Source organism: Ochotona curzoniae, unplaced genomic scaffold, assembly GCF_017591425.1.
Source record: "Ochotona curzoniae isolate NIBS_2020 unplaced genomic scaffold, NIBS_Ocur_1.0 contig_2210, whole genome shotgun sequence".
NCBI classification, from domain to species: Eukaryota; Metazoa; Chordata; class Mammalia; order Lagomorpha; family Ochotonidae; genus Ochotona; species Ochotona curzoniae.
In genome coordinates, this window is record NW_024465369.1 from 70,409 (window position 1) to 89,064 (window position 18,656).

Sequence of the window (18,656 nt, forward strand, 5' to 3'; positions counted from 1 at the left end):
ATAAATATACAAAGAGAGGCAAATGAAACTGTAAAAGGCAGTAGTAGGAACTGGCACTGTAGTTAATACAGGGTAAGCTACTGCTTGTGCAAACGACATCAGAGTGCTAGCATGAGTGTTATCTGCTCTGCTTTCAATTCAACTATCTGTTAATATGTCTAGGAAGCTAGCAAAATAGTCCAAGTATTTGGGTCATGCCATTCATCTGAGAGATCAAGATGGACTTCTGGCTCTGAGCTTTGCATTGGCCCAGACATGACTCCTGCAGCCATTTGGGAATAAACTAGTAAGTGGAAGATATTCTCTCTTTTTCTTTCAAATGAATGAATGAACAAGTCCTTTGAAAATAAATAAAGCTACCTTAGTTTTTATATCTTCAAAATACAGATTCACTAAAATCCCTTAGCAATGGTGGCATATGATAAATCTGAAACAATGTTAGGTATTTTGATACTTTATATGAAGTACTAACATAATAAAGAGCTGTGTGGCATGAAAACAAACATGTATTCTTACACTGTCTTCACATGTTTCATCTACTGCTATAACACCTGAGTCAAATACTGCCTCTATACACATACAATACAATGAATCAATTGCTTCGAAATAATTCTTAACAACAGAAAACTGTTAAGATAGATTCACTGAAGAAATAGAGACCCAAGCACATTCTCATTTTTATTAATAAACAGAAGGAATAATTCCAAAAATACATGTTAAAGTCATTTGATAAAATGTTTTTGTCACTGCTCTCAAATAAGAAATATAGACAGAATATACAAAGAGTTGGTTAATATGAACTCTTCACAAGAGTTGATATCAATTTCTTCACAAGCAATGCAAAGGAAAAAACCAAGAGAACTGATTTACAATTGAGAAACCAAAGATTATGCATTTTCTTAAAAACTGTTCTCATGAAAACATTTAAAATGTGGTTTTTTTATTTTAACTAATTACATTTCTATCACCACTTTTACCTTTACTGCCTTAGCAGTTTCGAGCGATTGTTCTGGAGGGATTCCTACTTCTCGGTCTCTCAGTAGTTGCTGAATAAAATATGTTATATCTCGTCCTGCGATTGGAATGTGTTTAATACAGCTGCCAATCACATACCCTTCAGCCTACATGGAGAAAATAAAGGTCAAACATACTTTCAGTGTTTTGAAAATTAATACAATCTAAAAAAATTAATCATCAGTATCTCAAGATAGTACAGTGGCATTGCCAAATATTGCTTTACATCAGGAGAATGCTTTGTGTTTCTTGCAAGTGTAGTACTCACATTGTAAATAACACAGAATTTATAAATTGTAGATAAATTGTGGACAGAAATAGAAACTTAATTTATCCTCCCACTGTTAGCAGTTTACAACTATCACTGAAATTATCCAGTAACAGGAATAATCTTAAAGCTTAATTACAAAATGGTATACGGATTTGACAGCAAATAAGGTATTTTAAGTTTTTTTATAGTTTAAATTAAAACTCCAAACAATTCCACACTAAGAAATCTGACAATTAGCTCACAGAGAGGCTTTAATTTCCCCCAAAAAGTAGATAATTAATTACAAGACGGACACATTCCATGTACAATCACAGTATCAAATAACTAAATTCTGCAGAATGGATTCATAAATTTACTGATCTGATTCAGAAGTGTAACAAATCCTGAGGCAAAATTAGAAATGTTACTGAAGATATCTTCATATGGCCATGATGCAGTATCAAAAATCAGTTATCCTTCTCAACCTGTCAGTTTGTTTGCATTTTATTAATGAGCCAATTGAGATATTCAAACAATATAATCTACATCACAGATGAATTCTGAGGTTTAAATGAGGATTTAAGGTTAGCAATATGTACCGAGAAAGGAAAATAAGCTGTCAAAATATAAAAGAAGCTATCAAATGTTGAAGACATCCTAAATTCCATTATATTAAAACATCTCCCAATGGTAAAATAAAATGCTCATGCAATAAAATTTCACTTGGCAATAAAAATAAATGAAGCACTATATATGAATCTTCAAAAATGTTAGGCTAAATATTAAAAAGTCAGTAGATCATGACATGTGATTCATCAACATGAAATGGGCAGAACAAGCCAACAAAAAGTACGCTAGTAGTTACCAGGAACAGAAGATAGAAGGGGAAAATGGGAAATGACAATGGATATAGGATGTCTTTTTAGGGTAATGAAGCATTCAAAATTGACTATGGTAATGGATGCACTTGTGAATATACTAAAAGCCAGTGAACTGAACATTCTAAATGGATGAGTAGTATGGCATATGAATTATTTCTTAACAAAGCTATTTCAAAAACAAAGGTTATGATCACAACTATTCCTGATATATCAGAAGAGAAGTAGAGGAACTAGGACTCTAATCCAATGCAATCATCCTGAGGACAAAAATCTCAGCAGAATTACACAGAGGTCAGCTGAAATGAAACATGAGAATAACAAAGAACTAAAAATTCAAAATAACTTATTTAAATACAATCATTAACAATCAACATGAATTCCAGTAATCATTAGGCAAAATTAAAAAGTTTGTCATCAAGAATTAGAAAGCATTAACATTAGAAAGAATGCTGCTTCTGATCAATGGTCTAATCTGACACACCTATTCCTTTTGCACTTCACTAAATATAAACTGTAAAGCACAATCATTAACTTAATACCCACAAGCTACTGAAATTCATACACTTACAACTAATCGTTATACAGTTAATACAGACACCAGTTGGAAGTTCTGCTAAATAAAGAAAGGAGGACACCAAGTGGCTAATATGCCCACAAATAAACATCCAACTAGAAAACAACATATAGTTAAGAAATGAGAGTCATAACATATTCCCTTTCCAGTTACTACAATTAATAATCTTCAATGCAGTGCAAACACACCCAAAAAAATCTAAAGTTTAATAATTTTAATAATTTAAGAAAAATAAAAATGCAAAACAGCTAAAACTACATTATTTTAAGAGCTAGTACTTAGATTTTAAAACCAGTATTAATTTATGCAATTGACTTTTCAAAATGCAATATTCAGGCTTTGTTGAGTAATACTAAAACATCCTTACCACTGGAATGACATGAGTGACCCCATCTCCACTGTCTATTACCGTACCAGTCAATGTTCGCTCTCCTACTTGTCTTGAAGTCCAGGATGCAGCTAAGGCAAGAACAGCCTTGAAATATAAACATGACAAGCAAACAATGAAAACAAGCACAAAAAGTTAATATCCGTGGAAAGAAATTATCCAAAAAATAACTGTATAAATAATAAAATCAAGCAATATTGTTTCTAGTATGGCACACTGCAGGCATTACGGAGTGAACCAGCATATAGATGCTTCTCCCCTCTACACTGTCTTTAAATTAGATGAAAATACTTTCGTGTTGTTTCTTAAAAACAATAAAAGTTAAGTCCTGATACCAGCATGTAGGGAGAGAGATCCTTCCACATACACACACACACACAAAATGTAGAAATTAAGTGGAATAAAATATTACAGAAGGCACAAAAGAAAAAGGTCAAATATAGGTAAAGGTAAGCCAATCAAATAAGATTAGGATAGACATAATGATTACAAAGAATATGTGACCTGTGAAGGTCCTAGTATAAACATTCAATAAATATCTCCCCCCTGCCCTTATCTCTTTCCCAGGAAAGCCCTTTAGCATTTTTATTTTCTGACAAACTATCTCTCAACTTCTCTAATACTGTTTCTACATTCTCAGTTCAGAAGAGAACTATGATATGCTTTGAACTTATGTTTTAAGCCTTTATGGAAAAAGAAAAATTTTCATGCGTTAGAAACAAATAAAATCAGTTTAAAAGTAAGTCTATAAATTGTACTAAGGGACTACACTATTATGACAAAGCAGAGGAAAATAGGGGGAGGGGTAACGGGGAGGGAGAAAGTGAGAGCAGGGATGAAAATCAGAAAAATACACAAAACTGCATTTTGGAAAACAACAAATTTTTAAAAATTTAAACAGTTTTTTGAATTTTAAGAATTAAGCTTAAATAAATTGAACTTGCTTACCTGCACAGCAATGTACAAGCCTGGTACATTGAAAGATTCGAACATTATTTCAGCAGTATATTCCCTGTTTTCTGGAGTATTCAGTGGAGGTTCAGTCTATTGAGTAACAATTTTAAATAAACATCAGACTATTTTGAACTTTATAGGGAATTTTTTTAAGAGAAATAATTTATTTCAAACACTATATTTAAAAAGCATTAAACAAAATGTTATAAAGACCAAAGGAAATCACAGAGAATTCAAACAGATTTACCTGCACCACAAAGAAACTGAAACCTTGTATCACTACCCTAATTATTAAACATCAAGAAGGCAGGCAGGAGGAGGAATAAGGCAGAGGGAAAGGGTAAGAGAACCAATCCATCTTGTACATGTAGTAATGACTAAAAAAAACACATGAAGCAACTTGCTTTACAATTCCTACCTAAGTAATGTTTTTAGCACCATGTTCATGGTGTGTGCATGATTCTAATAAGCCATGAATTGACAGATTAGACAGCTTCACAGAAAATGTGAAGTTATACAATGTTAGTAGAATAAAAGAGTTAAATCTCTTCTGTTTAAGCTACGTGACTGTCGATTTCACTTAGAAATCTCATAGGTTAAGTCACAATACATCCTACTGAGGCAACAATAGACTTCATGTTTCACCTACACCTCATGATCCCTTAAACTGGTTTAAATAAACCCTGACACTGAGTAAGACTTCTGATCCTTACGAATCTGAAGTGACAATCCAATCCTTTGTAGTATCTCAAATCTGTTTATGTGAAATATGTGGGGAACTGGTGTGGCAGGCTTGTGGCTAAATCTTTGCCTTGCATCCACTGGTATCCCATACAGGTTCCAGTTCATATCCTGGCTTCTCCACTTCCCATTAAGCTCCCTGCATGAAGGCTTGGGAAATCAGTAGAGGTTGGTTCAAAGCCTTGGGACCCTACACCCATGTGGGAGATCAGGAAGAAGCTCCTGGCTTCGAATCAGCTCAGCTCTGGTTGTTGCGACCACTTGGGGAGTAAATCAACAGATGAAAGATCTTTCTCTCTGTCTCTCCTCTTACTATATATTTGTCTTTTGAATAAAAAAAAAAATCTTACAAAAAGACAAAAGTATTATGTGGAAAGCCAGAGAAAATGAAATGACTTTTGATCTTGAATGCAATGATACTTTACAAAGAGCAAAATTCACCAGAGTATAGGTGATAAAATCTGAATTCATTACAAATCAAGTCTTTACTACTGTTTATTTCAAAAGATATTACAAACATAAGTACAATCTTTGGTAGTCCTACTCCTATTATGCTTCAACTTACTTAGAAGAGTTCTGGAACTACCTTGAAAAGTTTAGAAATAATTCAATGACAGGTACATAAAAAAAACTGAGCAAAATAAATAACTGAGGCAGTTAAATTACAAACACAAAAACTCCCAAAGTTTACATGGAAAAAAAAAATCAGGTAATCATAAGTAAAATATACAAATAGCTAACAAGCTCATGAAAAGGTATTTAACATCCTTAAATATGAGGAAAATGCCAATTAAATAACAATTAAAGCCACCAAAAGGGCTAAAATGAAAAAAGAGTGACACTCCAAATGTTGGATAGAAAGTAGTATCAATCAGATCATGCATTGGTGTTGGGTGGGTAAGAGGTACAGCCCTTCAGAAAAAGTTCTGCCAAGTTTCCAACAAAAGAGCACTACCCTATTCTTAGATCTGCACATATATTTATAAGAGAAATGAATATATATATTCACAAAAATGCCTGTATGAGAATGTTCAGAACAACTGAAGTATATCAGTGGAAAAAATACAGCCCTGGTAATCATCAATAGAAAAATGGATCCAGGGCCCAGTGGCGTGGCCTAGTGGCTAAAGTCCTCGCTTGAACATGCCAGGATCCCATATGGGCGCCAGTTCTAATCCTGGCAGCTCCATTTCCCATCCAGCTCCCTGCTTGTGGCCTGGGAAAGCAGCTGAGGATGGCCCAAAACTTTGGGACTCTGCACCCATGTGGGAGACCCAGAAGTTGTTCCTGGTTCCCGGCTTTGGACTGGAGCAACACTGGCCTTTGCGCTCACTTGGGGAGTGAATCAACGGATGGAAGATGTTCTCTGTCTCTCCTTCTTTCTTATACCTAACTTTGCAATAAAAAAAATAAATACACCTTTAAAAAAAAAAAAAAGGTAAGAAAAACGGATCCAGTGAGACACATGCACTTAAGTACAGTTGATGGCTGTGAAAGGTAGTGTTAACAGCCGCATCCTCGCTACAGCAGTAGAGCTGAGGAACTACCAGAATAAGTTTTCATATTTTCTAGAAAGCAATTACCTGCAAGGTCAAAAGTATCTGCTATTTGGTGGTCTGGAAGAGTTTGCCAAACCTTGGTCAAAATCCAGAAATTGGTTCTCATTTGTGATTTTATGGTAAGCGAATGCAAGTTCATATAAAAACTAAAAAACCTTAAACAAATGATGAACACTGGTTGACGATATGTATGCTGAAGTGTTTACGGATGGAGTGACTATCACCTGCTACTTAATTTGTAGTGACATGGAAAATAAATGGGATAAGATGGAACAAACACAGATGTTATAAAACAAACATAGTAAAATATTAATTATTGATTCAATGTGTGATTATGTGATCATTCACTCTAAAGTTCCTTCACCTTTACAGTACAGCCATAAATAACACACAGAATTAAAGTCTTAACTCAAATAAATGAAATACAGAATACTGGTTTATGTAAGAGTTGCAATATGACTATAATGTAGGAGGATGGAAAGACAGCCATTTTGTGTTGAGAAAGAAAACATACAAGAGGAAAAACAAGGAAATTATCATTTTTCCCACCAGAAAATTAGTAGACAGTGTATAATATTTTTTAACAAACAAAATTAGAAAAAATGTGGTATTTAAATTTATCAGATATCACAATAACATCTTAGAAATGGAAAAGGCTTTTCCTCTGGGGAATATAAATCCAGGACTGGGAGACTAAGAAAGGGAAGTGCTGTTTTTTTCAATATTTATAAAGGTGGTTGATTTTCAAACAAATAAAAATGTACAGCTTTAATAAAAACCTTAAAATTCGAACACTAACATTTGTCATTAAAAATTACCAATGAAACAATAATCAAAATAGTTACTTTTAGAAAAAGGGAAGCAGCACAGTTTCCAACTTTTTTCAAAACACTACTTTCCTTATCAAAAAGATTACATATTGATTAACAAAAACTCCTCTTTGGTGCTTATACTTTGCTGCTTCAACATACCACTATTCTACTGGCCTCAAAGACAATACAGCTTTACTAAAAAGTCTTAGTTACAGGACAATTTTAAAACAATAAAGTATTCTCCAGCAACTATGGGTATGATGAAAATGTTCATTAGGTTTCTTCCTAACATGCCAAAAATTTCCCTGGCAAAGTTGTAATTTATACTTACCAACAAAAAATAATGGTCTTCAGGTTCTGCCCTTAAGTATTTAAAGATCACTTGTTCCATAAACCTTTCCATCAGGTCCCAATCTTCAACTATACCATGACGAATTGGCCACTATTAAAATTAAAAAGTAATAATAATAATTAATATAAAAAGTAAAACTATAAAAAACAAACAAGGAATGTGACAGATCTATAATAGCTGTTGGACAAAGATACACTTCACTTCCTTAGGTGTGACAATGATAATGTACTTTCGTCTTTACAGAAATATGAAACCACAGCAAATTTTCAAAAGGATCAATAAGATGTCAAAATGTTAAAACCATTTAATACAAATTTAGCTTTTTCAAACTTTGTAAAATTTTGCAACAATGGAACAATTTAATTAAGTCTATGAAAATTATATCACGATTTTAATTTATAAGCTCATTAAAGTATTTGTGCTGCACTACATATTTCTAAGAAACATTGCATCATTTTTACAGAGCCATGTTCCAAAAACTGTGTGCTAAGGATATATATTTGTAGAAATATACTTCCAAAACTGTGCCAAGGCTCCCTAATGTGCTATAGAAAATTAGTAAGGATGTCACAAGGTATTTAAAAATTTCCAGGGATACTTAAAATCAGTTGGCTACATGACTTACTGTATTAAGGTAGTTCAGTTTCAACATTAGAACACACTGTATTGCTTTAAATGACAGCATTTCTCTGAAAAGCAGTGTTGTGTACTATTGCTACATATAGCTCATAAAACAAAATCCAGGTAGAATTATAAAGGTAGCAATGTTGAAGCTGATTCTGTCATTCAACATCTGTGCAGTATAACAGGTAAAATCTTATTACTAGTAATTATTCACTAATGAATTAAAAATATTTTCCTTTCAATACATGTGTCATTGTTTTAAAATAGCTATTAAGTTGCTTGGATTTACCTATTAAAGAAACAAAACCATTAAGTATGAATGTATTTCAAGGAATACAATGTGTTTTTCCATACTATGGAAAAACAGATTTAAAAGGTATGTGTAGGAGCCAGTGCTATGACACAGCAAGTGAAACCACCACCTGCAACACGAACATTGCAGTTTGAGTTCGTGCAGCTCCACTTCCAATCCAGCTCCCTGTTAATATGCTTTGGTTCCTGCACCCACGTGGGAGACTCTGAAGAAGCTCCTGCCTCTGGCTTCAGTCTGACCCATCCCCTAGCTGTTGCAGCCATTTGGGGCGTGAACCAGGGATAAAAGATCTCTCTCTGTCTCTCTTCTCCCTTTCTCTAACATAGCTTCTCAAATAAACAGATCTTATAAAAAAAAATAAGCATATTCTGATGCTGAAAAAATGCCTAAAATCCATGATTTATGGTTTTTTTCTACCTATATAACCAACATAAACATTTTAATTTCATTTTCCATGAACTTCTTAGTAGGTAGTTAACAAGTAACTTGGAAGAGAGCTAAATTGTAGACAAAGGAGTAGCTGATATTACTTGGAGAAAAATCTTCAATACAAGAACCCAGGATACTACCTAAGAAGTGCTAACATAAGTAGTGAATGAAGTAGCAGGAAGAACATAGTAGCAAGGGGAAGAGGGAGAGAGCAAAGAATACAAATTAGGAAGAAAACCAACAGAGTAATAACATGGAAGATAAAACAATAATGATGAAAACTGTCATCAGGACGAGACTTGACAGAAAGCATTTGAATCATCTCAAACCCAGTGAAAAATTTGGTTTTAAAAGGAATAAAGAAATAAAACAAGTTTGTTGAAAACAGAAGGTGAAAGTAAAGATTGAGAGAGAAGAGTGTATAGCTCAGGTTTATAGCATTTGGAGCACTTGAAAATTGAGATCAGAACTCTGAGCTCTTAACTCACTGACTTTATCACTTTGGATAACTTCTCCTTTCGATTTTAAGCACTTCTATATCATTATCATCTCTATAACCCTGAAAAGCAGATATGCTTCTCTATAATCACAACCTCTATCTGGATAGCATACTCTACTACTTCATTATTCCTTTTTTGATCACAATCAAGATGATCACTTTACTAATTTCTAATTATTTCCCTACCATCACCACACAGTTTGGGTTTTATGCCTCATCACATCTGACTACTTATATTTCCTTTACCACCACTTCTACCCAGAATGCAACTTAGCAGAACCCCTACCCTAAACTTGCCTAAATACAAAGCGCTAATTGAATAGAAAAAACAGATGTAACTGAGTTAATAACACTAAAACTTCAGTTCTTTCGGGGATGGTATCTAGAGGTGGTCAGAATCCAGCACTGTATACACCACGGTAGACTTTCATTCCAAAACTTCCTTTACAAGTGACCCCTTTGAAACCAAAGACAGCAAATGTGGGTTCCAGCCTGCTTGATGTCTCAGTTGTATTCCACATGGTCTATCATTCTTTCTTGTGCTAAAAATATTTTCCTTCACCCAACTTTGACGGTGTGGTAGGTCAAGTGTCTGTCTACAGCAACAACATCCCATACAGACACAGATTCAAGTCCTAGCTGCTCCACTTACAATGCAGCTCCCTGTTAATCACCTAGGAAAGTAGCAAATGGCCAAGTCCTTGGGCCTCCAGACCCATGTGGGAGACTGGAAGAAGCTCCTGCTTTGGATCAGCTCAGCTCTGGCCACTGCAACCACTTGGGGTATAAACCAGTGGAAGGGAAGTTCTTTCTCCCTGCCTCTCTCCTTCACTCTGTAAATCTGATTTTCCGATAGGAATAAACAATTTTTTTAAAAAGCGCCAATAAATGAAGGAAGGGAAGAAATATTTTCAAAAGAATTTCAAATTAGACAAAAATCAATGTCCAAAAATAAGATAAATGTGTTTACTCTTTTGATAAGTTGTTGTAATGTGTCAGTGGCAGTAAGCATAAGGAATGTTTCTGGGTTACTAGATCTGCTCTTTTCTCTTTAACTCTAATGATTATAGTCACAAAGAAAGTCTTCAAACTGTAAAATTAAAAATTGCATACTTTATTGTAATAACTTACATTTCAATGGAGAGAATAAGAGTAAGGCAGAACAGTGGGAAAGAGAAAGAACAATGTTTTCAGATACAGTAAGCTTTAAAATGGAAATAAATAGCATAGGTTTGACTAATAGCATAGTAATGGAGCAGAAATGTCTACATGTGGCAATATGGAGGTAAGGAGGCCAATCTCTGAGGGCCTCAGACAATGGATGTGAAGCAGTAAATTAAAAAACAGTAAATAAAAAGAGGCAAGGTAAAAGTAAGAAGGGAAAGAGTCACAAAGGATGAAGAAATTGCTATTGTGAAGAGCTCAGGTATAAAAGCGAAATTGCAAAGCGAAATTTCAAAAAGTACAATCACTTAACAATTAGTTTTTTTAAAAAAGAAAAGTTATTTATTCACAAAAACATACCTTTGTTGCATATGTTGGTTTTTCTATTGCTTCATCACCAATGAAGAAGTCTAGGTCATCAACACCTTTCATCACCCTCCTTTGAGCTTGGTCACCCACTTTTGCTGACTCCTTAATAGCAATACCTTTAAGGTAAATTAATTGGAAATGTCAAAAACTTCATTTCATTCATACACAGCAAACTTTGAATCTATACTTGTACATTATAAAGCATAATATGACTTAGGTACACTTAAATTGCCAAATCAGGGGCTGGCTTTGTGGTGTAGATGGTTAACACCACTGCCTATGATGCAAGAATCCTTTTTGGTTCCCTCAGGTTCCAGCTATTCCACTTCCAATGCAGCTCCCTTATAGTGGGTTAGTAAAGCAATGGAAGACGATGGCCCAGCGCTTGGGTGCCTTCCACCAAATGGAACACACTTACAGAGTTTCTGGATCCTAGCTTCAGCCCCACCCACCTGTGATAAGTTAAACAGCAGATGGAAGATTAGTCTCCGGCAAAGGGAAGATCTTTCTCTCTCACACTCACATACCTTGCGCCTTATCTATTCCTCTTTAACTCTGCCTTTCCAATACATACATGCATACAAACATATTTTAGAAATAACTGAAAAGCTGCTAGAACAGCACTGTTTTTTGGGGTTTCTTTTGCATTTGAAAACTCTGAGAAAAGATTAAAAATTTCACTGTATAAAGTGAATTTTGTCACAGCCTTATAATGGGATTCATAAGTAGTTGAACCATCAGCTGCTACATCCCAGGCACATTAGTAGAAGACTGGATGAGAAGGGAAGCAGCTGGGACTCAAACAGGCATTCTAATATGGGAGACAGGAATCCCAAGTGGTAACTTAATGTATTATATCACAACACCCTTCTAAGATCTATTTTTTAAAAAACGTTATTATTTTTACTGTAAGGGTAGGTAGACTCAGTGAAGGAGAGACAGAAAAAATTGTCCACTCGTTTACTCCCCAAGCCGCTGCGTGGCAGAATCTGAGCCGACCTGAAGCTAGAAGCCAGGAGTTTCTTTCAGGTCTCCCATGTAGGCGCAGGGTCCCAAGGCTTTGGGTCATCCTCTACTGCTTTCCCAGGCCAAAAGCAGAGAGCTGGATGGGAAGTGGAGCAGTCATAACCCAATCCAGCACCCATATGGGATACTGGCACTTCCAAGGTGAGGATTTAGCCATTGAGTTGCGTGCTGGGTCCATATCTATTTCTTATATATGAATAAAACTATAATTTTACCAATTCCACATATACTTAATGCACAACCAGAAAGGAACTAAAAAACACTAACAAAAGATGAGAAAATATGCATTGTGAATTTTTTTTCAGGTTTCCACCCTATTCACTATTATAGCCTAATAATTTAAATGTAGTAAATATCTATTTAAAGCATTACATCAGAAAAGACACTTTCATTCACAGATAAAATTTACCCTCATTTCCCTTAAATTTTCCAACAATCCAACATATGGTTACAGGGCTAAAAATTATGTATTTGTAATTGTTGTACATTTCTGAATCTTTCAACTTATGGCTGACTGGTCTTCATTTAAAATACTAAATACAACTAACTTGATTTGGCATTCAACTAATTCCACACACAAAAAAATAGTTAATATCCTTTAGAAGGAAACAATGTTAGCAACTTTCTCTTACAATTTATTTACAGCATGGAGACCCATTTCAATCAAAAGATACCTAGAATCATTACCACACAACAGAATTTAGAAGTTTAATACACGACTACACCGTTGTGATAATTTAGGAGAAAAAAAAATGGCGAGCAGGGAAAATAGGAAGGGAGGAAGACAAGATGGAGGGATGGGCTCCTATACTTATAAAAGTGCATCATGGAAAAATAATCTAGACACTGTAAGGAAGATTTCTGCCCTAGAACAATTAAGAAGAGCATTACCCTGATGTTAACATTCATTTTCTACTTCAAAACCACAGTGTCGCTAAGTTTCTGCTGCTTCGAAACTGCAGCCTCAGGAAACTAATGAGAATACACAATGGTTTAGCATTACATTAAAAACCGCTAATACCAAGTACTAGTCATTAGAAGAATTCACATCATGTCACCAAGTTCTTAAAACAGACAAAAAAATCAAATGCAAAAAACAGAAAACAAACCAGTTCTTCAATATAGATATGTATGAATAGGGAGCCATGATGATGAACTGAGAAGTTTCTGAGAATACCTACCCACACAAACAGCAACACAAAAGCTCAACACATAGCAAGCTGCCTTCACAAGAGCTATGGAAGCCAGGTGAGAAACCACAGCTCTTCATTTTCTTATAATTGTAAAAGTCAGTGCATACACCACCCCTCCCCCACTTCCTCACAAATGAAGACAAAGAGAAAAGATGCAAAGGAACTACAATAAAAGCAGAAAAAAGTTAAAAAATGGGAAGTAACAAGACATTGTCTGTCACTTATTAAATCAAATGTCAGTGGAATAACTTCTCTAATTCAGAGACTGCATGAATTAAAAAATGGGTGTTCTTTTTTTTTTAAAGATTTATTTATTATTTATTGGAAAGTCAGATATACAGAGAGGAGGAAAGACAGAGAGGAAGATCTTCCGTCCGCCCAAGTGAGCGCATCGGCCGATTCTATGCCGATCCGAAGCCAGGATCCAGGAACGTCTTCCGGGTCTCCCACACGAGTGCAGGGTCCCAAGGCTTTGGGCCATCCTCGACTGCTTTCCCAGGCCACAAGCAGGGAGCTGGATGGGAAGTAGAGCTGCCGGGACTAGAACCGGCGCCCATATGGGATCCCAGTGCGTTCAAGGTGAGGACTTTAGCCACTAGGCCATAAACCTGTTCTTGTGCCATGAGCAGTATCCCTACTCAGAGTGCTAGTTCAAGTCCTATCTGCTCTGCCCCGACTCAGGATCTAGTATTAGTCCGGGAAAAACAGCAGATGACAGCTCAAGAACTTAGGCCTGTGGGAGACAAAGAAGGAGTTCCTGAATGGCTTTCCCCTGGTTCAGATATGGCTGTTGCAGTCAAACGGGGAGTGAACTAGCAGATGGAAGATCTGCCTGTCCTTCTGTCTCTAACACCTTTTCAAATAAATAAATAAAAACGGACAAAAGAAAGTGAAATATAACTGTATACTGTTAACAAAAAATTCACTTGTAAGGACATTCTCATTTTGAAGGACAGAGATAAAAAGTGAAAGGATGAAACAGGATATTTCATGCAACTGGAACTCAAAAGGAAGCAAAAAATAGCAATACTTTTATCAGATAAAATATTCTGAATCAAAAGCAGTTTTAAAAAAAAGAGATCAGGAAGGCTATTCTATAATGATGAAAGGTTCAATCTAGCAAGGGAAAATAACATTAAAAAAAAAAAAGACTGTCTTCTTGAAAAAGTTACAGAGACAAAGAGGGAAAAACGAGAGAGGGGTTCCATCTGCTGGTTCATTCCCCAAATGGCTGCGACAGCCAGAGCTGGGCCTTTCTGAAGGTAGGAGCCAATTTCTTATTCTAGGTCTCTCACTTGAGTACAGGGACCCAAGTTCTGGGTCATCCTCCACTGCTTTTCGAAGGCATTCCAAGCAGAGAGCTGGATTGGAATTGGAGCAGCAGGGACACGAACTGGAGCCCAGATGGAATGGTGCATCACAGGCGAAGATTAACCAACTACATCTACTGTGGCCACCCTGACGGAATGACATTTGTAAACATATATGCACCATAATGTAACCAACTACATAAAGCAGTAATAACAGTTTTAAAAGGAGAGGACACTGCTGTGGCAAAGTGAGGAAAGCCAATCCCTGCAATGTCAGTTCATGTCACAGAAGCCCCATTTTTAACCCAGCTCCCCGCTAGTGGCCCGGGAAAGCAGCAAACCCTGACCCAGATTTTCAGTCTCTGCCAGTAATGGGGACACTTCCAAAAAACTCCTGGCTCTTGCCTTCAGCCTAGCCACTGCACTTACCAGGGGCATCTGTCAACCTCTCCTCTCAACTCCACATCTCCATTAATTCTAACTTTCAAAATAACTAAATTATTTTTTTTTAAGTTCCGACCCGATATACATTACAGCAAAAGAATTTTAAAACTCCAGTTTCTGAAATAGACAATCTTCTAGATAGAAAAATCAACAAATAAATTGCAGAGATAAACTGCACACCACATCAAAGGGATCTTTCCATCCAACAATTACAGACTACACATTCTTTAACAGCACATGGAATGGATGTCAAGATATATCAATCACAAGCTTTAAAAAAAGTCTAAACAAATTTAAAGGAACAGAAATATAATGACTATTTTTTTGAACCACAACACAATAAAAGTAGAAATTACTAAGGAAAACATTATAAATCACACAAATCTGTGGAAGCTGAACAATCTAATCCTGAGCAACTAGTAGCTCAGGAAGAAATCAACAAGGATATTTCAAATTTTCCTGAAACATACCACAATGAAAACACAACACTGCAACCTATGGATGCAGCAAAAACAACACTGCAAGGCAACTTCAATCAGCGCCTACATCATAAAATAGAAATGTCTCCAACAACTTACCACTGCACCTCAAGGAACTAAAGAACAAACCAAACCCAGAATTGGTGAAAATAAAGAAAAACAAAACTCAAGAGCACAAATGGCAGACTTAAAAATACACATACACAGATAAAACAATGGAACAAAGAACTGAAAAGAAAAAAAATGGTAAGGTTCAAATACACAGAATTAGAGATAAAAATGGAGATGTAATCACTTAACACCAAGGAAATATGGGGCTGTTAAAAAGATTACTACGAATAATCATGTGGCACTAATGTAGAAGAAATGGTCAAATTCTTAAACACACATACTATCCCAAACTAAATCATAAGGACAAAAAACACCTAAAATGGTCAACTGAGTGCAGGATGCAATCAATAATGATTTAAAACAAAAAAATGTACCAGCAAGTGAAGGCAGGCTTGAGACCAGAGGCTTCACTGCTCAATTTTACTAAATGTCTACCAATGAATTAATACCAACTCTTCTTAAATTAGCTCAAAAAGCAAAAGAGGAAGAGATTTTCATAAACTCATAGAAGGACAACAGTACTTTGATACCAAAAGCAAATAAAAATGCAACAGGAAAAGAATTCTACAAGCCAGCATTCTTTTTTTTTTTTAAAGATTTATTTATTATTTATTGGAAAATCAGATATACAGAGAGGAGGAGAGACAGAGAGGAAGATCTTCCGTCTGATGATTCACTCCCCAAGTGAGCGCAATCGCTGATGCTATGCCGATCTGAAGCCAGGATCCAGGAACGTCTTCCGGGTCTCCCATGCAGGTGCAGGGTCCCAAAGCTTTGGGCCATCCTTGACTGCTTTCCCAGGCCACAAGCAGGGAGCTGTATGGGAAGTGGAGCTGCCGGGACTAGAACCGGCGCCCATATGGGATCCCAGTGCGTTCAAGGAAAGGACTTTAGCAGCTAGGCCACACTGCCGGGCCCCAGGCCAGTATTCTTAATAAACAAATTTTTCTTTTAAAAAAAATATACATTAGCAAACCCAACAGCACATTTAAAGTCATTCACCATGGGCAAGTATGATTTCATCAAAAGGATGCAAGGATGGTTCAACAAATACAAGTCAATACATGTGATATACTGCATCAACAGAATGAAGGACAAAAAAACCCAGTTATCTCAATAGAAAAAACACATTTAGTAAAATTTAGCATATTGTTTTAAACAACAAAAACTCTGGGGCCCAGCATAATGGCTCAATGGCTAAAACCTCACTTGCAAATGCCAAGATTCCATATGAGCACCGGTTCATGGGTTCATGTCCCAGCTGTTTCACTGCCATCCAGCTCCCTTCTTGTGGCCTGGGAAAGCAGGGACCTTCATCCCCGTGTGGGACCTTGTACCCACGTGAGACACCTGGGAGAAGCTCGTGCTTCCTAGCTTCAGATTGGTTCAGCTCCAGTCATTGTTACCATTTGGGGAGTGAACCAATGGATGAAGAGCTTTCTCTCTGTCTCTCCTTCTCTCTGCAAATCTGATCTACCTTTCCAATAAAAATAAACACATCTTTAAAAAATAAAATAAACAAATACTAACAGAATTAGGTATAGCAACAATATAACACACACACACACTATTATATTCTATAGAATGGGGGAAACTGAAGCTTTTCTTTTTCTCTCTACAATCTGGAACAAGACATTTTCACCATTCTTACTCAGTAAGTTACTGAAGGCAAGAGAAATAAAGGGCAGCCAAATTGGGAAGAAACACATGAAATTGTGACTGTTTGCAGATGACATGATTTCGTAAGTAAGTTAAAAATTCCAAAAACTCTACAAAAAATTATTAGAGTTAATACATTCTGCAAGCTTGCAGGACAGAAAATTGAAATTAGTATAACTATAAACCAATAGAATTCTCTGAGAAAAAAATGTAGTCTCATTTCCAATAGCTAAAAATATATTAATACACTATAAATTTAAAGCAGTGAAAGATCTCAACAATAATAATTACAAATCACTGGTAAAACAAAGAGGATACAAACAAACAGAAAGAAATCACATGTTCAAAAATTGGAAGAATAACTATCATTAACATGTTCATATAGGAGCACAAAAGGATTAAGTCACAGCTTGGGATGCCCAGATGCCGTATCAGAATGCCAACAGAGTGCCCGCTGCATCATTTCCAATCAAGCTCTCTGTTAATGCATGTTAGCAGACAGCAGGAGAGAGCTCAGTGCCTAGGCTTCAAGCCACCCTCAAGGTGAATTCCTGGCTCCTGACGTCTGGCTCAGTACTGGCCACCGCAAGCATAGGGAGTGAAGCAGATGCCACTTCCTCCCCTCCACCAACCACTGGATGTCTCTCTCTCTTTCAGTTAGCGAACCTTTCAAGTAGATGAAAATAAATTATATATTTTTAAAGTATTGCGGGCCTGGCGGTATGGCCTAACAGCTCAAGTCCTCGCCTTGAACGCGCCGGGATCCCATATGGGTGCCAGTTCTAATCCTGGCAGCTCCATTTTCCTTCCAGCTCCCTGCTTGTGGCCTGGGAAAGCAGTCGAGGATGGCCCAAAGCTTTGGGACCCTGCACCTGTGTAGGAGACCCAGAAGAGGTTCCTGGTTTCCTGGTTTCCTGGCTTCGGATCGGCACAGAACCGGCCTTTGCGCTCACTTGGGGAGTGAACCTTCAGACGGAAGATCTTCCTCTCTGTCTTTCCTCCTCTATGTATATCTGACTTTGTAATAAGAAAAAAATAAATCTTTAAAAAAAAAGTATTGCAAAAAAGAATTTATACACTCAAGGTAATCCTGATCAAAATGCCAATGACATTTATCAAAGAACTAGAAAAGACATTACTAACATTTATATGGAATCCAAAAATACCATGAACAGCCAAAGCAATCTTTGGCATAAAGAACAAAGGAGCATAACCTTCCTGACTTGAAGCAACATGGTGAGGTCAACGCTGTTGTATACTGAGTAAAGCCTCTGCCCCTGGCACTGGTATTCTATATTGGTGCCAGTCTGAATTACAGCTCCTCTACTTCTAATACAGCTCCCTGCTAATGTGCCTGGAAAAGTGGAACAGTGCTCAGGCCCATGCATCCACGTGGGAGACCTAGAAGAAGCTCCTCATTCTCCAGCTTCAGATTGATTCAGGTTCAGCAATTACAGCCATTCAGGAGTGAAGCAGTAGACAGAAGTCTGCTCTGTGTCTGATTCTTTCTA

The 18,656-nt window shown here is 36.4% G+C and overlaps 1 protein-coding gene across 1 annotated transcript in view; it reads right to left on the reverse strand.

The window, feature by feature from the left end:
• ACTR3 (actin related protein 3) overlaps nucleotides 1–18,656 on the reverse strand; it is a 47,756-nt gene that overhangs the window by 14,112 nt on the left and 14,988 nt on the right. Inside the window, exons 3-7 of the mRNA XM_040971476.1 lie at nucleotides 10,915–11,039; nucleotides 7,505–7,615; nucleotides 4,056–4,151; nucleotides 3,087–3,194; nucleotides 978–1,121 (exon numbers count right to left, since the gene is read on the reverse strand). Of these exons, the coding sequence (XP_040827410.1) occupies nucleotides 978–1,121; nucleotides 3,087–3,194; nucleotides 4,056–4,151; nucleotides 7,505–7,615; nucleotides 10,915–11,039 (584 nt within the window). The remainder of the gene's footprint in view (nucleotides 1–977; nucleotides 1,122–3,086; nucleotides 3,195–4,055; nucleotides 4,152–7,504; nucleotides 7,616–10,914; nucleotides 11,040–18,656) is intronic.